The 20,701-nt window shown below is 56.6% G+C and overlaps 6 protein-coding genes across 6 annotated transcripts; 2 read left to right on the top strand and 4 right to left on the bottom strand.

Moving 5' to 3' along the window:
- Positions 1–299: 299 nt before the first annotated feature.
- BJ171DRAFT_520780 (SecY subunit domain-containing protein) lies at positions 300–3,051 on the bottom strand. Its single transcript, XM_053112459.1, has 6 exons — positions 2,963–3,051; positions 2,664–2,731; positions 2,220–2,499; positions 1,424–2,046; positions 945–1,278; positions 300–807 (listed from the first exon to the last, which is right to left on the bottom strand). The coding sequence occupies exons 1-6, from the start codon at positions 2,970–2,972 to the stop codon at positions 701–703; spliced, it is 1,422 nt and encodes a 473-aa protein (XP_052962971.1). The 5' UTR covers positions 2,973–3,051; the 3' UTR covers positions 300–700.
- Positions 3,052–3,354: 303 nt separating this feature from the next.
- Positions 3,355–6,499, bottom strand: BJ171DRAFT_520778 (MBOAT, membrane-bound O-acyltransferase family-domain-containing protein). The gene is made up of 10 exons (XM_053112458.1): positions 6,326–6,499; positions 6,019–6,083; positions 5,508–5,900; positions 5,205–5,324; positions 4,933–5,106; positions 4,592–4,789; positions 4,315–4,463; positions 4,020–4,194; positions 3,787–3,937; positions 3,355–3,559 (listed from the first exon to the last, which is right to left on the bottom strand). The coding sequence occupies exons 1-10, from the start codon at positions 6,459–6,461 to the stop codon at positions 3,453–3,455; spliced, it is 1,668 nt and encodes a 555-aa protein (XP_052962970.1). The 5' UTR covers positions 6,462–6,499; the 3' UTR covers positions 3,355–3,452.
- A 501-nt stretch (positions 6,500–7,000) lies between these two features.
- On the top strand, positions 7,001–9,056 carry BJ171DRAFT_428230 (GWT1-domain-containing protein; the record flags this gene model as incomplete). The annotated part of the gene is made up of 7 exons (XM_053107849.1): positions 7,001–7,288; positions 7,488–7,661; positions 7,864–7,996; positions 8,129–8,230; positions 8,357–8,529; positions 8,645–8,806; positions 8,910–9,056. The coding sequence occupies 7 exons, from the start codon at positions 7,001–7,003 to the stop codon at positions 9,054–9,056; spliced, it is 1,179 nt and encodes a 392-aa protein (XP_052962969.1).
- BJ171DRAFT_226562 (uncharacterized protein) lies at positions 8,967–11,855 on the bottom strand. The gene is made up of 8 exons (XM_053106530.1): positions 11,747–11,855; positions 11,504–11,535; positions 11,199–11,289; positions 10,695–11,048; positions 10,044–10,452; positions 9,781–9,934; positions 9,396–9,631; positions 8,967–9,200 (listed from the first exon to the last, which is right to left on the bottom strand). The coding sequence occupies exons 1-8, from the start codon at positions 11,747–11,749 to the stop codon at positions 9,178–9,180; spliced, it is 1,302 nt and encodes a 433-aa protein (XP_052962968.1). The 5' UTR covers positions 11,750–11,855; the 3' UTR covers positions 8,967–9,177.
- A 916-nt stretch (positions 11,856–12,771) lies between these two features.
- BJ171DRAFT_570866 (Golgi phosphoprotein 3-domain-containing protein) lies at positions 12,772–14,303 on the top strand (the record flags this gene model as incomplete). The annotated part of the gene is made up of 3 exons (XM_053113664.1): positions 12,772–13,157; positions 13,363–13,720; positions 13,870–14,303. Exons 1-3 carry the CDS (start codon positions 12,909–12,911, stop codon positions 14,301–14,303), a joined length of 1,041 nt encoding a protein of 346 aa, XP_052962967.1. The 5' UTR covers positions 12,772–12,908.
- A 339-nt stretch (positions 14,304–14,642) lies between these two features.
- On the bottom strand, positions 14,643–20,558 carry BJ171DRAFT_462981 (P-loop containing nucleoside triphosphate hydrolase protein; the record flags this gene model as incomplete). The annotated part of the gene is made up of 11 exons (XM_053108530.1): positions 20,139–20,558; positions 19,783–19,988; positions 19,378–19,612; positions 19,115–19,254; positions 18,719–18,958; positions 18,390–18,498; positions 18,164–18,231; positions 16,139–18,032; positions 15,681–15,986; positions 15,061–15,483; positions 14,643–14,882 (listed from the first exon to the last, which is right to left on the bottom strand). The coding sequence occupies exons 1-11, from the start codon at positions 20,298–20,300 to the stop codon at positions 14,643–14,645; spliced, it is 4,023 nt and encodes a 1,340-aa protein (XP_052962966.1). The 5' UTR covers positions 20,301–20,558.
- Between the last annotated feature and the right edge of the window lie 143 nt (positions 20,559–20,701).

Here is a 20,701-nt window from a genome sequence, read left to right as displayed (position 1 = left end):
TGGGCGTGTGGTCGGTGCCTCCAGCAGATGCAGCCAATCGACTAAAAACGGGGCACCCCGGATTGTGGTCGTTGGTGCATGTTCTCACTCAACACATCTCGCGCTGGCCATGGCCGTTCAGTAATGCGATTCTGGATCTGCATCAAGGACGCTTTCTCCATCAGATGGCTCTCCGCAAGCGAAGGTCGAGCATCTTGATATCGATACACCATGGAGTTGCCCAGAGAGTCGAGTGAATGCGTCACACTCACACATCGAGACATCAATGCCTCACGGAACATGATCTCGGTATGCCAGTCGATCATCGCCACAGGAGATCGACCGGGTGTATTCAAGACTGTGCTCCCGAAACCAACCAAAACCACTCGATTGCCAACCAGGACGGGAAACAATCTCACGGCTTGCTCACTGGGGCCTACGGCCAGTCAGCGGGGTTCAGAGAACTGAAGCCATAAAGGAACGGTCACGTTTCTTTCTGAATTGACTGTATGTAATTAGAGCAAGGACACAAACAATCCACCCTTCAACCAACATTCCGGCTCGCGGTTCCTCCAAGCGCGTGATGCGCTGTCTATCGGATCGGCAGATCAAGAGCCGTTCCTTAGTCGGCGGTCCCAGGTCAACTCAGAACTGAACTGGTGTCGCAGGGAAGAGAGGAAACGATGGCCGGAGCCCTATTGCGCCAGATCTCTCAAACGATTTAGAAGAGGCTCTGTCCCTGCTCGTGCTGTTCCTTCAAGAAGATTTCAAAGTACTGGTAGATGATGGTGACGGCAAGCAGGATACCCGTGCCAGAGCCGATAGCACCTATGCGAGAGGAACGGATGGATGTTAACAAGGCGCATGGGCATGGCGCGGATGAGATGGCGGCATCCAATACACATCCAGCGCACACACATGGAGCCAATCAAGCGACACGATGCACGCTTATCAGCAGGACTCACCCAAGAGGTCAGCGACGACAGAGAGGGCGCCAATGCAGAGACCGCCAAAGGCAGCAGCGGTGGGGATAATGCGCTTGAGCTCCTTGTACATGGATCCCTCGCGGTGGCCCCGGATGACGAGCTGCTGCTCCTTCAGCTGGCGGGCGACATCGCGAGGAGACGAGCCAGAGACTTCAATCCAGGTCTTGGACAGGAAGGCGCAGGCCGCAAGCATGAAGCTGACATAGATGACAAAGTGGATGGGGTCCAGGAGGGCACCGGCAAGGCTCTTGGGAGGCGAGATGTAGTACGCGAATCCACCAACAGCAGAGTCCTGAGGAACGCCATCAATGTTCTGCAGCAAGACGACGTGCGGAGCATCTGTTAATATACCGTGGCACAAGAGCACCGGGATTCGGCGACGCCCCATGAGGTAGCTGGCGCTCAGCGCACACCCAGTCAAGGTCCTTGCTCTTGGCCAGGAATCAATCAAATCTTACCTTCCAGACACCGAGGATGCGAACAAGAATGTTGTCAGGGAACCAGCGGTAGAGGAGCTGGGAAATGAAGAAGATGTTGGAGACGAGGGCCGACTGCAGCATGATGGGCATGTTGGAGGTGTAGAAGAGCTTGACGGGGTAAGAGCCCTGCTGACCGCGGAACTTGTTCGACTTGACGGGGATCTCGACACGGAAGCCCTGCAGGTAGATGACCAGGGCGAAGATGACGATGGTGGCGAGCAGGTTCATCAGGTTGGGGAAGTTCTGGCGATAGAAGGCCTCCTTGAGGGCGCGGAACTTGTCGTTGCGGGTGAAGAGCAGGTGGAAGAAAGCAATGACGGCGCCCTCGAACTCGGTTCCCTTGCCGGTGTTGTACGTGGTGGGCGAGAAGGCCTTCCAGACGATGGTCTCGCAGATGTTGGTGGCGATGAAGAGCGAGATGCCCGATCCAAGACCGTAGCCCTTCTGCAGCAGCTCGTCGAGGAGCATGGTGATCAGGGCAGCAAAGCAGAGCTGGAGCACAAGGAGGATGGAGATGCCGAGACCAATTTCCTTGGGGTTGCCGTAGACACCGGACCAGACCGAGACGGTGGCGGTGCCGACAGCCATGACCATAGCGAACACTGTCCACGGAGGCGAAGACATTGCAGAGACCAGATCAGACACAGGGTCGGGATTGGTTCCCAAGCAGCCTCGATATCAAGCGAGCCATTGCAGATAAAGCCAAGCCAGCCGCTCGCGACAGCCGAAGCGATCCTTGAAACTGCAGCTGGACACGATGCCGTGCGATACGTACGTTTCTGAGCGCCAGAGAAGAGAGCGCGGTCTTCTTTCAGAGAGTAATCGACCTCGATGATCTGAGCGCCGGCCAGGAGCTGCATGATCATGCCAGAGGTGATGATCGGAGTGATGCCGAGCTCCATGAGGGTGCCACGGTTCGAGGCCAGGATGGTGCGGATCCAGTACATGGGGTCAGACGACTCCGAGGACATGATGCCGTAGAGGGGAATTTGGGAGCAGACCAGGAAAATGAAGAGAGTGAGGGCGGTCCACATCACTTTCTCCTTAAACTGGACCTGTGGGTGGAGGAGGATGCAGTCGTGAGTACCGTGGCCGACAGACTGCGGAGCCAGGCGCCCAGAGGCTGGGCCAGGTGCTAGGCCGCGGATACTGGGCCAGGTCAGATGCGGGTGGATCTGGCCCACCAGGACCAGGATCAGGACCGACGATCGCTGCTTACCTTGCGGTCAGGGGAGGCGACCTCCGGCATCATCGAGATGAAGGGGCGCAAAACGTGGAGCAGTCGAACTGGAGGCAGCAGACGCGTCGACAGCGCATGTCGGCAGAGCAACGGTTAGCATGCCGCAGCCCTCGCAATCGCTCTATCGTGTTCCTGAACCTCGGCTGCTGCTCTATCAGCTGCGACAGACAGCACTGGTCCCGCGATGACGTCGTGGAGGAGCGGGGCAGGACAGGGCAGCCGAGGTCGTTCCGCAATTCCTGGCGCCCAGGTCGATCGCGAGGGAAGGACATAGTTACATGACGACATGGCTTCGACAGTGGCTGCGGTGCGAGGGGGGACTGAGAAAGACCGGCCGACAGGAGCGGTGCGAGTGTCGAGATGGGCAGAGTCAAGCGATCGAGATTTCGCTCGGGGGGTTTTATTGCCGACCAAAAACGCAAACGCACGGGCGAGGGCGCGCCGAGAGCACACCGAGGACGCTCTCGGCGCGCTCTCGCCCTCGGCCTGCGCCACACACCGGTCCCACCTTCCTTTCCTGGAGGCGATCTGCCAGTGGCGGGAGGCGATTGGCCCGAGGGCACACGACAGACGCCCGGCGCTGCGGCCAATGGCGTGTGGCAGGGGGGCCAGTGTTCCCACGGATTCCACGACGCACTGCCCTGGAAAGTGCCTCTGCAGCGACGATGGACATGCTTGAATTGCGGAAGGTCACGCATGTATTGGCGAGGAGCACCCCATATATTGCGGAGGGTCGTGCTGTGCCGCGCTTCGATTTGCACCCACAGCTCAATCGCGGCGGTTGTCCGATCGGGACGCCTCGGCCTCGCGAATAGCAAACATCACCCGAGCCGAGCAGTAGAGCGTTGCGAAGGCCGCCACGAGGAAGCCCGCGCCTGATGCCCATGCCGAAATGCACGGACGCAGCACCGATGGGGGCACATGTGTTTGGGGTCGTCGAGTCCCGGTTGGGCCAGCAGAGTTGTCGGCGCTTGGTTAATACAGGGTGCGACTGCGTCTCCGAGCACATAGCCAATCGCTCGGAACAAGACCCGTGCCGATCCCGAGTTTCATCTGCTGCTTGCATCGATCGCGCGATGCACGTCCAGCATCACCGGCTTACCTCCCCAGCTCCATACGAAGGTCTGTTTCAGCATCAACGTCATGCCCTCGACGCCGACGGCAAAGCCCACCAGGTTCGCCACGATCATGAAGCATATGTTGAAGACGGCCCCGATGCCGCAGATCGCGAGAAAGTGCCTCCAGCGGGTATACTGCCGCAGCACGCAAATAATGATCAGTGCCGGCGCAGCAGGTGGTGCTTCTGTCCTATCGATTATCAATCAAACACTCAACTGGTTCCCGGACAAACAGTCTTGTGGCCACGATCTCGGGCATGATAAACAGCACAATCAGCCAGGCCCAGGCCAGAAGCGTCATGGATATGTCGTGCCACAGAGCCACAAACGTGAACACGATCCACACGTTGTAGGCATAGTATTGGGCCCCGCCGAGAGGCGCATAGACGTATCTAGTCGTGCATGCCGCCATTGGCGGGAGGATCATTCAGTGAAGCCTTTGGCAGCAGCCTGTGCAAAACACAACAGAAGAGGGACCCGTGGATGTGGCTGCATCATTTGCTTGACCGTACCTGATCAGCCAGCGATTGAACGAGCGGTGCCACGATCGCCAGAATCCCATGGCCGAGTAGTTGTTGGTCATGCATCGATTCATGTTCTCGGTGGTCTCGATGCCGTCTGCCATCGCCCAGAGTCTGAAGAATCGCCAGATAATCAGGAGCTGGCGCAACGGGCAAAACATACTTGTCAGCAATGTCGGTCGCCTCGGTGTCCCGTGAGTTCTCGTCGCGCTGGATACACACATCGGCAACAAGGAGTTTGCCAACAGCAACGCTCTCCCTCACATACCTTCATCCAGATAAACTTGAGGTTGATGAATCCGACAGCCACGATCTGCGCGGGAGTGAACCCGTCCCACGCTTTGGATTTGGCAATCGCCACCACATACAGAGTGTGCTGCATCACCTCCATGAGCACGACGACGCCTATCCAGCGAGCAGCATACACAAGTGTGGCCTTGGTCAGCCGTAGAGACCAGGTTTTGGTCTGGTGCAGCAGAATTGTGCCAAATAACCGTGGTTAGATCGTCGTCAGCGGAATTGATCCTCTCTGCCACACCAACAGCACCAACAGCACCAAACTATCCTCAGCACTCCTCGCAATTCTCACCGGGCCCAACCGGAGCGTACCTGTGCGACAAAGTCGTTGAAGCTCAAAATCGGCCCCGCCATGAACAGGGGCACATAGAGTGCATACAGATAATAGTTGAAGAGGTTGTAGTCGGTTTCATTGAGGTGATCCTCGGACCGACCCCGCTGGCATATCCGTCCAGCCAGACATTCTTCGCAGTGCTTCCGATGTGGCTATAACCCAAGGAGGCCGTGAGCGGGCTTGTTAAGTAAGCAGCCGGCACTGGTGCTTAGAGGTACTTTTCGACAATCCGCTGCACACTCGACGCTACCTTCGGAGGGCCTTGGGGCTGTGTGCGACTCCAAAAGTAATCCATACTAAAAGATATCATTCGAAGAACCGAAAAGTTGAATGTGATCCACCATCGGCCCATCAGTCCGGTCGAGCGGTCCTATGATCATTCCAGTTCGGGATACGCCGAGTTAACCCCCGAGCCATATGTCCTTGGGTGTTGATGCCGACATTTACCGAAAGCCATCTCCGACAGCACACCAAGTCGCTCCTGACTATGCTGTGGATGCGAATACGGGTCCGGAAATTGATGACGGTAGGAGAGGTACACGGTTATCCATACCAGAGACGCAAGCAGCGGGGTCACTGAGGCAAACTTGTAGCCTTGATACCGGTCGTTCAGGAAGAGGATGGAGAGTCCCAGGACCCAAGCGCCAATCGGCGTCAGTAACGACCCCTTGCCCAGTTTGGCGATTGCATAGTTGGCCAGGAGGATAAGCAGGATCTTGAAAAGGCCATTTCCATGGAGCACATAGATGAAGACGAGCGAGAATGCCAAGGTGTAGATTCGTCTAACTTGCGCTGGCTCATGACGGAGTAATCGCCCACTGACGAGGCGAGCAGCCAGGGGAACCAGGATCGGCACCAGGAAGCTCATGAACAGATAGGTGCACATCACGGCCACTAGGACAAAGATGTTGGATCTGAAGGTGGCATACTGCCCGTCGCTGTTGTCCTAACAACGGAGACGTCGGGCGTGAGGGGAGATGCTCACTGGGGAGCCAGCCAGGCAGCCAGGGTCTAGCATCGTCAAGGCACGCCCACAGCCGGTCGATCGAGCCAAGCGTCTTTACCACTTGCAAGCCAAGCCATCCCCTTGAAAGACGGTGGGAGTATTTGTGGAAGTTTGGGTGTGATTCTGGCATGGGGATGTCAAGGAACGATGGGAGGCCGAGGCGAGGGATCTGTGTCGGTCATCCTGTAGACCAGCGTCCCAAGCACCACGAATGTAGACGTGGGGCCGTCGCAGCGATGCTTCATTCAACCAGCTATGCTCGCGGCCAAGGGCGATGCATGCTGGGAGGCCTGGGGAGTCTCTAGCAGCCCCAGAGACCAGGTCGAGGATCAGACCGAGGACCAGACCAACGACCAGCGGCTTACCAGCGCTGACACCGTGGGCAATCCAGAAAAGAGACGAGATGCCGACGACAGAGACGGTCAGATACCCGATGAACTCGGGCGATTTGAACCTCGACGGGGCCATGTCTGCGTCGGTGAGTCCTTGGCCGCCGATCATCTCGATGCTGTCGAGCGAAAGGCCAGCGGGCGAGCGACAGGGCGGCCCAGACCCGCATGTCACGGGCTTGCAGCTTTCGCTGTTCGGCTGGAACGCGTCCATTTCCACCAGAATGCCAGGGTGGCTGGCGAGCGACGACAGCAGCGCTGATTCAATCTCGACGCTCGCCGGTCTGCCCCATCGACATGACTATGCCGCAAGACCCGCAGCAACACGGCGGACGACTCGGCGTTCTGAATCTGTCCCCGTTCGAGTTTGAGACCGATGGGTCCGACACCAGCGACATTCTGCTGGTGCTATCCGTGGCAGTGGTAGGCCGCTTTACGGGAGCTGCAAGGCCAACCCGATCGACAGAGGAAATACGGCCCCAATCGTCGGCTGTCCATCTGCCGACCAAAGGACAGGCCAATGCACTCATGCGGATTCGCCTCTATGCTTCTCCACAGCTGTCCTGTCTGGCCCGGCAGGCAGTTGCCATAGTTCGGCCACAGGCTCCTCCCGTGGGCTTTGCGCTCGACATCGTGCTGATGGCTCTGCCGATGCTCATCTCCGTAACCTTTGTCGAGTGGATTCCACATACTGTGACGATTCTGTTGGCTGTGGTTACGTCGATGGCATTGCTGCGGAGTATCTCAAGCAAGGACGGGTCTTCAAGCCCAACAAGCACCAGGCAGGGCTCGGAGGGCCAGCTTCCACCGAAGCATGTACCATACTTTGTCATCTACCGAGCCCTGGTGCAGCTGTTGACCGTCGTCGCAATCCTCGCCGTCGATTTTTCAATCTTTCCGCGCATGTACGCAAAGACGCATCGGTTCGGTGTATCGCTGGTGAGTCGAGTGCGGCTCCGTCTCTCGGCGGCGCGGCTCACTGTCGCTCTGTTGGAAGTATAGCTGCGGAAAGCATATCTGCGGAAAGCATATCTGTTGGATGCGTATTTGTTGGATGCATATCTGTCAATTCGATGTTTGGTTTGCTGATGCATCGCTTCATCGATCGAATATGATCCCGCTTCCCTGGCTGGTTCAGATGGATTCGGGTGTCGGTGCGATCGTCTGTTCCGGGGGCCTGGTCGTCGGCGAGCGACTCGTCCAAGACAGGAGCCAGGGTCTGGTCCGTTTTGGCCGCTCGATCCGCACTGCTCTCCCCGTCCTGTTTCTCGGATTCGCGCGGCTGTTGCTGACGAGAAGCGTCGACTACGAGGTATGAAATCACTCTGTCGGTCCGCTGAGTATGGAGATTCCATGCAGTCCGATTGGACACGATCCCGGTCCTGCACTCAGCCGTCAACTCGACCCAGCCGGCCAAACCGCCGCAATCGCTGACTATGAACCAACCGACCTGTTTCCTCGTCCTCGGCGCGGCCGAACGATCTGCGATGTGACTTGATGTCCTGTTCGGGCAGGTCAACGTTTCCGAGTACGGCGTCCACTGGAACTTTTTCATGACGCTGGCGTTTATTCCCATCATTGTCTCGGCCTGCTTTGCGATCTTTCCGCGGACACGGCCAGGCTACTTTGGCATTCTACTTGTTGTCGGTATGTTCGGTAGACATCTCCGAGACCGGGCTCTGCACCAAGGCGGGGCATGGGGCACTGGTCGCTCATCCAAGCGCCGTTCTCACACGCCCCTTCCTTGCTCTGGTCGCCAATAACCCCCCTCCAACGCAGTCCACCAAGCGCTACTGAGCTGGAAGTTGGAGGACTATGTGCTCCATGCCCCGCGGACAGATCTGATCAGCATGAACAAGGAAGGCGTGGTCAGCACACTAGGTACGATGCCTTGGCGGCGGTGTGGACACAATGAGGACTTGTCGGGCTGCATATTGTGCTTTGCGGCTTGACATGCATATAGCGACGGCTGGGAGAATGGCTCCTCACCACTGAATCGGTCTTTAGGCTACGCATCAATCTACCTCATCTCGGCCGAGCTCGGCAGGCACTTTCTCACCGCTGGCAATGAGCGACCGCGAGATCAGGTCGTGGGCTTCCTTGTCAAGTCGTCGTTTGCTGCATGGTTTATCCATTACATTCTTACGAGTCATCTGGACATCCAGCCTTCACGAGCCATGGTAAATTTCTCCTCTATCTCTCCATTCGGCGAACGACAGATCGAAACATAGGTGGTTCCCACTGCAGAATGAATCGCATCAGATTGCTCACAATTGTGCCCCCTCTATTCTGCAGGCAAACGGTGCCTATGTGGTTTGGATTATTGCCATGGGTGTGACGCTCTTGCTTGGGATTCAAGTTGCCTTCATTTCGTTTGAGTGGCTGTTCGCCACGCCACCCGCTGTCCCGCTGATTCTGTGCGCCATCAACAAGAACCAACTGACGACATTCCTGCTGGTAACTGCGGTGCATGTGTGGTGCAGCGCACGCAACGGCCGAGGCAGATTGTGGACCGCCTGCTGCTTTGGCTCACTGTTTCGTCCGTACTTTCCTCAACCAGGCCAACATTCTCACTGGCCTGGTGAACCTCAGCTTGGACACCATGAGTGTGCCACCTGTGATGGCGTTTATCATATTGCTCATCTACGTATCCGTGATACTAGCCACCATGGCTGTCTTGCACTCGAGAGGTGTCCGGATCGCGTAGACTGCCAGTTCAGTGATCCGAAGCGTGATGCCAGACCTATCTGGCTCGGTGCCGCATGAGTGATAGATTCGCCGTTTTATTTCGACACAAGCAGCAGCGAGATCTCCAACATTGCTCTGCACTAAAGATGCCCGTCATGGGCCTCTGTCAGCGATAATGGACACCATGACCGAATGAACAGCATGTTGACAATGGGTTTGGGCACGGCAGAGGATCGGGGATAGCAGCGGTATGAAGGCAAAAAGGACGGAAGATGAGCATTTCATGCACAAACGGCTTAGTCGCAATCGCTACCACAGCGCGCACGCAATCAGCCATCAGTGCACAGATAAGTCTCACCTTTGGCGAAGCTATCCTCAACAACACCAAGGTGAATGATGCGGCTGCCAGACTCGCAGACTGGATTGACGCTTTTGCCGACAACAACGCCGTCTTCAGGAGCATAGTACGTTTCGACGAGGTCGCCAAAGAGCGAGTGGAGCTGGGCAATCATCTCGCCCTTGCGAACCCACGTGTAAATCTCGGGCTGCACCGTCAAAACACCGCCCTTGCTGGCAAAGATCCAATACGATCGACTGAGTCCGACAGGGTCGGGTGCGTTAGACTCAGCCCGAGGCGATTGGAGGAGGCCGGTGCAGTTTGTGCCATGATTTTTCCGGAATCAGATAGGGGCACAGGTCGAAACGCCGAGCATTCACTGGGCAATAGAACCCGCCAACATTACCTGCAGACAACCGGATCATACTCTGGTTGATCCACCTCATTGGGAATCATGTTAAGATGGCACAGGATGTTGGTCACTCCGAGAAGGGCATTCTTGACGAAGCGCTTCTGGAACTTGGAAGGGTCGCCAATTTCGACGGTAATGGCGGGAATATCTGCAGAGATCATCATCGGATGTCAGTATTGAAGAGACAGGCCAAAGGAGACAGTCAGATCACTCGCCGGATTCAATGCGCCTCGACCGACTGCGACCCACAGACTCACCGTTGGACATGGCGGCTCCGCGGAGACTGCCATCTGGACTAGTGTTGTGGACAATGATCTGCGGATTCTGGAGTATAGCCATCTTCTTTGTCTTTGGATTGATCATGTCTGCTCGAGCGTAGAGACTGTTGACACGGCCGGCCGAGGCCGTGTGGATATCAAGGAGATAGTCGAACTTTTTGATCAAGCGCTCCATCAGATTGTAAGCATAGACCTGCGGCGACGATCCGTTGGCCTTGCCGGGCATGATCCGATTCAAGTCGGTGCCGTCGCTGAAGCCTCGTTGGTTTCGCACATAGCCCGGAACGTTCGTCACCGTGGCAGCGACGAGGACGCCGTGAAGTTGCTGCGGGTTGATTTCTCTGAAAAGCCTGTGGATCAGGGGGATTCCATTCAACTCGTTTCCGTGCTGCATATGCCAGGAGGGCGAGGCAAGTGGAATGGACGCAACGATGGGAGACATGGGGCGGGAGGTGTGGGGAGGACATGTGAACATATAAATGAAGGGCACATTCGTATCCAGAGTGAGGGACCCATTCGTATCCAGAGTGAGGGACACAGGCATGCAAAACGTGAAAGGCATCAGCACATCGACGACAGCCGCATCATGTTGTGCCGAATCGTATGACAGCGAGCTCGGTCTGTTCTTACCAAAGCGGCCGTCATGCCAACCGTGGGGCCGTACTTGACGCCCTTGGCCACAATCACCGGGATTCGGATCAGGCTTCCGGTCCCATCCTCGTATACAGCCAGCCACAGCTTGGAGATTTGTCCGCCCGGAAGGGCGTCCAGGTCGAGCTTGGTGACAGTCGGAACATTGCCTTGGTCGGCAACGGGAAGGGCTTCGGTTGGCGTCAGAGCCATTTCGGGGACCGATTTGCGGAGCTCCTTTTTGGCCTTTGCCAGCAGCACCTGATCCAGCTCCGAGTTGGAAAAGAAGCGATAGGCCTTGATGACTGTCCACACATTCGAGACGTTGCCGTGTTCAATGTACTTTTGGAATTTCTGGAGCATCACAGTTTGAAACCGCCATCGGAAAGTAGCCGAGGTTTGTCAGGTCGCGGATCGCCAGCAACGGACGCTGCTTGGCCCGGCTGCGAGCACCATAGGAGTAGCCGCCGGTGCAGGCACCCATCGGCTTATGCAAGGGCTCACCTTGATGATTTTCTTGAATGCGACGATGTTGACCTCGCTGTACTCAAACAGCATCTCCAGGTTGGCAATTAGGTCCTCGATGTCCTTGAGCCTGGCTCGGACACGTGCAGGTATAATCGAGAGCAGAGAGACAGCCCGCAAGCAAGAGTCAGCCCAGTGCAGCAAATGCATGGCATACCCCACAGACCCAGTCGTGGCAAGGAAGGCATTCCACCCCAGTGTTTGTTGGCAGCCCGATGGCCCGGGATATTCCCTGTCGGACGAATGCCGGAGTGCATGAGGTCCTATGTGAAGGCGATGCGTACCAAACCTCGCGATTGACTTGTGGACTCTTTCCCTGGATGGATTTGGGTCAAGAACGATTGAGGCATCAAGCAAAGAACATGAGCGCAAGAGCCGGCGGAGTATATGCAGAACAGCACCCATGTGGTCGTTTCTGAGCGTCAACGACCGACACTGGCCGGACGAATCAGCCCAGGGCGAGGACACTTACACGGGCAACCAGCTCGGCCAGGCGGGCTCGTCCCTCGGTTTCCTTGATGACATACCATCCTTCGACCTTATCGGCCTCGACCTTCAGGAGTTCCGAGAATGTGTTTGTGAACTCGTCGATAGCGGCCATGTTGGGTGGCGGAGTGGGCTTGCGCTCGGCAGCGGGAACATCGGTATGGGACTCTGCCAATCATTGGAGAGGGGTGAGGCAAGCACGATGCCTACGAACCGGCCTCGAGTCCATGCTGCCGAATGGGCGGCACTTGTCCGGCTGTCGTCTGCAGCGTCAGCCACTCACTTGGATCGGTGCTGTCGCCGACACGGAAGGACTTGAGAGTGCCCTTGAGCGACTTGTAATCGACATAGTGGTCGTACCAGAGCGGCGAGGCTCGGAGCAGCAGCTGTTTCGAGAACTTCATTGCTTGCGTAGATGTGCCGAGTCCCGAGAGCGCGGAGCGACGTTGCGGATGGAGATGCAAGCGAAGCGGAGGCCTGAGCGCCGGGCGGATTGCTGGCATGGCCATCTGCCACCGGCCTGGGGTCAGCCGCGGCTCTGCAATTGGCACATCCTATTCCTGGATGCCGCGCCTGATGCCGCAGCCTGGCGCCGGGAATAGTGTGTGTCTGGCGACAGCCGGCGCATCCGAATGCTATTGTTGGGTCCTGGGCTTGTATTTGGGTCCCGGACGAGCTTGGGCACCTTGACAACGAGGGTAACGACCAATTCTGTCGGAGGACATTTGCGAGGTGGCGGACTTGCCAGTGGGGGTGCTGCCGCGCAGGGCGGCAAAGAGCGCCATCGAAAGAACATTTGCGTAGGGGCCCAACGAGAGAGGCTCTATCCAGCGCATATGGAGATCCTCCTTGGGACCGCCGATCCGCCGCATCGGTCTGCCCAGCACCAACACAAATCCCACGTCGTATCCCACGTCGTATCCCACGTCGTATCCCACGTCGTATCCCACACCGCATCCAACACCGCCACCACCAACACCGCCAAGACCCGCATCGGCGGACCAATCAGCAGCGGCGTCTTCGCGCCCTTGCCCTTCCGTGCTCGTTCCGTGTCAGCAAGGCGGCTGTGTCACGGCCTGTGGCCCGCCCAAACCGGCGCTTGCGCCCCCGCACTCCCTGATTCCGTCCTCATCCGGCCTCCCTTCCATCCATCCATCCATCCCGCCCCCGCCCCAAGAACCCCTCAACGGGCCATTCTGCGTCATGTCCACCGGCCTGGTCCAGCGTCGAAGAGGAGGAGGAGGAGGAGGAGATTCTGGAGATAACCAGGATTTTGACATCCCCTCCGCCTCCGTCCGGAAGCAGAGCTTCGAAACCCCCCCTGCAGCAGGCGCTGACAGGTCCACAACTGCTGCAAGCTATGACGAGGACAATGGCAAAGGCGCCAAGCTCGACAAGAACAAGCTGACGCTTATGGAGGAGGTTCTGCTTCTGGGACTGAAGGACTCTCAAGTGAGTCTGCGGTGCGCTTTCTGGTGGCTCGGTGTTTCGATCAAGACAATGTCCGCTCGATCCACAGCCACGAACGCTTTCTGGCCAAGCCTGTGTTCTTGGCGACAACCCCCAAAGTCTGGATCGATCGTGCTTGATCCTTAAGGGCCGTCGATTTGCTTCTTGCTCATCCTGCTGCTCATGTTTCCGGCTGTTGTTGTCGGAGCCGTGCGTCCTCTGGGCGCCTCTGGGCGCCTCTGATATCCTTGCCTGGGCGCTGGCCGCGGATGTTGCATTCCAAACGGCGCTGACCCCCAGTACCCATTCTGTTGCGCTGGCTCGCCAGGGATATCTGTCGTTCTGGAATGACAACATATCATATGTCTTGCGAGGCGCCATCCTGATGGAGCTCTCCTTCCGAGGTCGCATTGGCACTATAAAGGATATTCGCAAGCGCCCCTTTGTCGAACGCCTCGTCGAGGTCGTGGATGATCGAAGCACTGGCGAGGTCTTGTTGGACGAGGCTGTGAGGATTATGAAGCAAGACAAGCAAAGCGTTGGCAACTGGATCGACTTGATGAGTGGTGCGTACATTGTGCTGATCTACTGTCGCAGCCCGGCGACAACTGCACAGTAGGCCGCACGAAGGACCTGGCGCTGCAGCTCGCGGGTCGTCGTTCGACATATCATCCTCACGACCCATAATCCTCACCGCCTGTGTGCTCGCATCCAGGCGAAACGTGGAATCTCATGAAGATCGGATTTCAGCTCAAGCAGGTTCGCGAACGTATTGCCAAGGGTTTGGTCGACAAAGGTGTCTTGCGAACCGAGAAACGAAACTTTGTTCTCTTCGATATGGCCACACATCCCGTTGCCGACCACAGCGCCAAGGAAATCCTGATCAAGAGAATCGTCGATGCTTTGCTTGGCCGTGGCCCCATCCCGGACAGAAGGACAATCGCCTTGGTTTGCGCCGCCTATGCTGCCAATGTTCTCGAGAACGCCCTGGTTGGATTGAGCCATTCGCAGCGAGAGGTTGCGTACGAAAAGGTCGACGAGATCATCCTGGAGCACGCCTCGCTGACGGACAAAGCCAAGAGCATGGGGACAACAGAGATCATGGCTGGAGTGCTATCAGTGTACCAAAAGATGGACTCGATCTTGTAGTGCCTTTCCCGCACCTGGTTTTGGCTTCCGCGCTCGACCGTCTCTGGCTCTTTCTCTCCATCTCCCTGCCCTAATACGAAGCACCTGCCCGTTTCACAATCTGTACAAAGTGCAATTGAATGAAATCAAATGGAGTGATGCCAAAGCTGGAGGCTGGCTGTCGCTATTGCGTCGCGACCACAGCTTGTTCAGAAGGAAACGAGATAGTGGTGTCCCTGAGCGCCCTTCAGATCAGCTGCCGGATAGGATGATTTCTCGACGCCCAGATAGGTCGGGTCGCACGGGCCGCCCGCTGTGACTTTTTGGTCTGTTGGTGGTGAAACTGCTAGATCCGCCGGTTTACTCTTCTTTGGCAGCCATAGACCGAAGTACCGCTGCGTTCGCTTGCCCCGTTTCGTCGACCAGCCTGGAAAACTCAGAAGCCTTGTTCTGCAGCAGCACTCGCGGCGAGTCGTATTCGACCACGTTGCCAGTATCGAGCACCAGAATCTTGTCATAATCGACGATGGTGTTCAGGCGATGCGCGATCGTGAGTACCGTCGAGCCTCGGAAGTCTTCTCGGAGTGACGATTGAATGAGCTGCGCAAGGTGTATGTCTGTTAACATCGATTGGGCTGCAAGCCAAGAATCTCGAAATTCTCATGCCTGCGGCAGGGGCTTGGTACATCCATCCTCGCACATCTTCGCCGACAGGGGCCATTGTCGATGCAATACGCACGATATACTGGTCCTCTTACAGCCTGCGCGAATGGCTTACCTTGTCGGTTTCAAAGTCCACATTGGCAGTGCACTCATCCAGAATAATCACCCGAGGCCGGCGCAGCATTGCTCGAGCAAGGCACATCAATTGACGCTGTCCGACGCTGAGGTTCTCGCCCAGACTGGCCACTGTGGCGTCAAGTTTGCCGTCCATGGCCGTAACGGCAGCTTTCAGGCCGGAACGAGCCAAGACATCCCATAGGTCGCTGTCGCTGTGCTCCGAGAACGGGTCGAGATTCGTCCGGATTGACCCTGAGAACAGAATGGGGTCCTGGGGTATGATTGTGATCCGGGATCGAAGATCGCGCAGCGATAGCTGGCAAATATCGATGCCATCGATCAAGATGCGTCCTCCACACGGATTCACCATCCGGAAGAGCACAAACATGAGCGACGACTTGCCCGATCCGGTTCTTCCAACCTGGGGGAATATGCGATGCAGTACCCGGTGATCAGTACTCTTCAGACAAACCAATGGAGTTGCCATGGCTGCACATCCAGCTGAGCCTCTGGAGCAACCAACGCAAGCATTGCATTCGCTGGCAACACAATTTCGTTGGGACAGGTTGATCTCACGGCAATCTGAGGACGTCATCCAAAGCGTTGTGCATTACATACCACCCCAATCTTGGCCCTGGGCAGAATGTCGATGCTGACGGCATTGAGAACAAGAGGCATATCGGGCTGATATCTCATCTCGACGCCTTCGAAAGTGATCGAGCCGTTGCTTGGCCAGTTGTCTGGTGGATGCACTGTGGCAGCATCATCTTCGATAACGAGTTGTGAGGAATAGTATTCAAGGCGCTCGACTGCATTGAGCTGCATCTCGAGATCGGTGAATGTTCGCATGCACTGGTTGAGCTGCATGTTGACTTGCAGGCAGTACGAAAGCATGAGACCAATGACGGCTGAAGAAATGGTTGTCTAAAGAGACGGCGACAAAACATTAGTGATAGTGCCGATGGCGATGTCAAGAACGATAGATGGGGGGGGGTACAGAGAGCGAAGGAGGTACGAGGCAGGAGGAAGACGATGCCCACCGCGCCAACACCGCCAAAGCCACCAACACCACCTACTCGGAATATAACGGCATAGATAGACACGACAAGGATCAGGATCGATCCAATCAGATCGAGGCGGATCGACATCCATCGTTGGCCATGGAAGATCAGAAATTGCGGCTCGTTGTTGCTGTCGATAAGCGTGTGAGCCTTGGCTTGGAAACGGTCTTGCTGGTTGTAGGCCCGGATGGTGGTCATCCCCGAGAGCGTCATGGTAAAGTGGGCAAAGAGCGGGCTCTTGGAAATGCTCTCCATGCGTTTGAGCTGAATCGAGGACGTTCGGTAGAGCTTCTGGATGTAGTAATATAGGCCAGCCATAGGTGCCATCACCAGAATCAGCCAGCCCTGGGTCGAGACGCCAATTGTGATCAAGGTTGACAGGAGAGTGGCGACAGAGAGGGCGAAGCCGCTCGATACCTTGATCAAGGAGTTGTCCACAATATCTTGGTCGCGCGAAAGTCGGTTGACGATGCGACCCAACGGCGTGGTGTCGAAAAACGAAATCGGAGACTTCAAAACCCGGGTAAGGGCCCATTCGTGCATGGTTCGGGCAGCACGGACGCCACCCATGACGCAGAGATAGTAGTACACCAACGTGACGGCCGAGGCCGTTAGCCCCAGGGCGACATATATCCCAATGTAGCCATTTTGGGAGAGCGAGGGAAGCAGCATCGACGACCAAATCACAAGCCAGTAGTCGGTCGAGACGCGAAGGCCTTGAGTGAATATCAGCGTGACAATGATGGCGCCAAAGAAGTAAGGATGGCCCATTGCTGAAAAGTACTTTTTGAGGACAATGCGGCCGATGCCTCCAGTCATGCGTTCCTCCTCTTGGATCAGCTTCCGGCCGGATTTTTCCTCAGGCTCGTCGGTACGGTCGTCGATCTCAAGTTCTTTTCCTTCCTGCTTCTTGGACTCGGTTTGCTCCGATGGTGTCTCATGAACGCCGCCGTACTCCTTCATCAAGCCGGCCAGGACGCTGCTTTGGGACATGAGCTCTTGGAACGACCCTTGTTCGGCGATACGCCCTTGCTGCATGATGATGATGTAATCGCACTGCGGCAGACAATGGAGCTGATGTGTGACGAGCACCCGGGTCTTGCCGCCGAGCGCCTTAAGAATGAGGTTGTCGAAGATGTGTCGGCCGACGTGGGCGTCGACGGCTGAGAGCGGGTCGTCAAGCAAAACAATGTCGGCGTCGCTGTAAGCTAGTCGGGCAAGCGAGATCCGCTGCTTTTGTCCTCCGCTCAGATTGATGCCCTTTTCACCCACTTCGGTTTGATCGCCGCCGGGCAGGATCTCAAAGTCCCGCGTGAGTGCACAGGCTTGGACGCAGCGGGCATACTTTTCCCGGTCCATCTGCTTGCCAAACAGAATGTTTTCCTCAATGGTTGCGTTCATGATCCAGGCTTGCTGTGGACAGAGTCCGACGGATCCCGAGAACGTGACCGAGCCGCTGCGATATTGCATATCTCCAACCAAAGCACTGAGCAGGGAGGATTTGCCTGACCCAACCGGTCCAACAACGGCACACAGCGAGCCGCGCTTCAGCTGGATATTGACCGAAGACAGTCGCCCCTGGGTCTCAGGGGCCGCAATGGCATCGGATTCAGAGTCTGCGTGCTCTCCAGCCATCTCGGGCTCGTGATCCTTTCGATCAAAAGTTTCGCTTTCCAAGGCTTTGGCGGGGACGGCTTGCTTCTTCGGGAAGGCAAAGCGAAGCCGGGACTTGTTGTTGGCGGGCAGTGGAGTCGCCGGCTCAGCGTAAGGTGGGCACCAGACAAATTCACCGCGGTCGATGGAGACCGAAGGCTCCATGGCTTTGTCTACAGTGGGCTCGAAATCGATTTCGGGAGCCTCGAGGAACTCTTGAAGTCGATCGATGGCGACTTTGGCATCAGCAAAGGACCTGGATCATAGACATACATGTAAGCATGCGTTTGAGGGGCAAAGTGGACACGGCACAGTTGGCCAGGTGAAAGTTGCATCTGATTGCCGCTCAAACGACTGGGATGGTTGGCTTGTGATTCAGGTACATACGAAAAGATCATTGGGAAGATGAAGGCGGGAATGCGCAGAGCATTGAAGAGCGACAAGGCCGAGAAGATCTGCAAGGCATGTCAATGTCTCGTGAGCAGCGTGCCGAGTCCATTTTGGTGCTCGGCAAGTTTGCATGCTGAGGCAGCGGTGGTGTACAAAACGTGATGGGCGGATGCAGATTCAAAGCGATAGCCCATTTGGCTCCGCACCCCCCCCTATAACTGACCGTCGAAGCGTTGAAGGAATCGGTGGTCAGGGAATACACAACGAATGTGACGATACTTGCAGTGACTGGAACGACAAAGCCAATGGTGCTATTGACCCCTTCGATCATGCTGAGGCACACGATGGGGGGGGAAGGCAGAGCCAAGTAAGTATAGCGCGCAGTGGCAGCGTTGCTGTGGGATAGTAGCAGCGAACTGAGCTCTGCTGATGTGACCCCAGAGAACATAGCACTCGAGAGTAAGGCGAAAGCGACCAAAAACATCCAGAGCACAGACCGAATATCGCACATGCTCGACGCAAATACACCGCGTGCAGCGGCACCGTACATACTTGACCGATGCCACCTTTTTCAGCTCGGCGGAACGCTGCGAAAAGATTCGCTCAAGGAAAGTGGGCTCCCAGTGGAAGAATTTGACAACGCGAATGCCTTGTAGAATCTCTTGGGTGAGCTTGACTCGTTTATCGGTTATTTCAACCAGATCCTTGCGATACCTCATCCGAAGGGTGGTGATGAAGGCCTGGATCGGACCCAACAGGAAAATAATGACGACACCGGCTAGAGCCGATGGGCTGGATAGCGGAAAAAAAAAGGAGAGCAAGAGATATTGGAACTGCAATGTTAGCTGGCTACTCAGTCGCGGAGCTTGAGAAAGGGCGGGCCGGAGCAGTTCGAGTGGCAAAGTTAAGGAGAGGAATATGAAAACCACTTTGTGCTTGACAGCGTACCCGAGAAGAGCGAGCAGGATGCCGATGTTGGTCAGGATATTAACGGGCATGCACCAGAGATCATGGAACCAGCTGAAGAAGAGCTCGACACGGGCCACATCGGTGGCCAAGATTGTTGCAATTTTGCCAGAGTCGTATTTCTGTTGGTGGCGAGTCGATATGTCGAGGGCAAAGGCAGGAACGGGTCAGGTGTGATGAAGCAGGGGGCTGTCGAGTCGTCGAAATCCCGCAGGAGCAATCCAGGTCGACATCGCGATATCTACCTGACGAGCCTCCGGAGAGAGACGCATACTCTTGTGGAAGACGGCGCTGGAGAGCACGGAGCGGGCGGCCATACCCGTGACGGTGATTTGTGCAAAGTACCAGTTGAGGGTCAGGCTCGTCAAGATAGGAACAAGAAACATCCCAAAAGCAAGAAGCACGCCAGTCCCGGCTGGGGGAGGACTGCCTGTTTGGCTCGAGACCACAAAGTTGACCAGGGCCTGGAGAACCAAGGGGCTGTGAACAGAGAAGGCATGGGCGACAGGAGCGGCCGGGAGTTAAGCCAACGCATCGGCACGGGGTACTCCTGAGAAGCGAGTGCTTGAGACAGCGATGACAACATCGGCCATTGCTCACGAGGGAAAGGGAGGCAGATGCGGGCGAGGAACTAAGGTGGCAACGCAGACCTGATCAGGATTGAGTTGTCGCAAATCCAACAGAGAATGCCCACAGGATAGAGCCGGCGACCAAACAGCTTGTGCAGCGTCCAGACGACGCTCGGCGGCTTGATCTTTGTTGGCTTGACCCATGGAAAAGTCTTGAATGGGAAAGGGCGCTGCTGGTCGTATGCATTTTGCTGCTCACTCCATATACGCTCAAACTTGGCATAAAGCTGAGGGCCAATACAGGTCGTTGAAGGGGTGGAGGTGGCGGAGGGGCACGGTTGGTGATGAGGCTTGGGAGAATAATCGAACAAAGCGCCAAGCAGGGCAGAGTGGCGGCCAAAGGCGAGGGGGAAGGAAGGAGGCAAAGACGAACCCACCTCGGCAGAGCGGATATCCTTGGGGAGCAGATGCAGATCGTCGAAGGACAGAGGGCGCTTCTTGCCAGTCATGAAGACGCCGTCCATCCAAAACCATAGCAGCTTGGAGAGCAGATTGGCCTGCTCCCACTTGGAGGGCTGCTTAGCACGGAGTTGAGCCATTGGAAGGGTCCAGGAACAGCGCTTTGGAATAGATGAGGCTGCAGACCGCGAAGGAGGACGTTGGTACGGCTTGGGCGGGGAGCGGACAGCAGGCAGCGAAAGGTTTTATACCTGCCCAACCGACCCATGATCCAAGGGAGCAACGCTACAGGGCGACAAGCAAATCGGGCTGGGTCGCGCGGGTTGCGCAAGATCCACGACGGAGCAGGCAGTGCAGACACGAGCACTGCTTCCGTGGACATGGGGGACGGCAGCCACATGCCAGATCGATGGTCATGGACACGCCCATGACAAACACGGCCACGGCGCCACCACATGGATGCTGCCGTGGGCCAGCTGGATCGAATGGGTCGGCTAGGTGGATCGAATGGGCTCGTCGAATCACGTGCGTGGCGCCTGTT

The sequence above is a fragment of the Polychytrium aggregatum genome (genome assembly GCF_025602895.1).
Source record: "Polychytrium aggregatum strain JEL109 chromosome Unknown BJ171scaffold_45, whole genome shotgun sequence".
NCBI classification, from domain to species: Eukaryota; Fungi; Chytridiomycota; class Chytridiomycetes; order Polychytriales; genus Polychytrium; species Polychytrium aggregatum.
The sequence above is the reverse complement of the archived record's forward strand: the minus strand, read 5'-3'. Positions and strand labels throughout refer to the sequence as shown.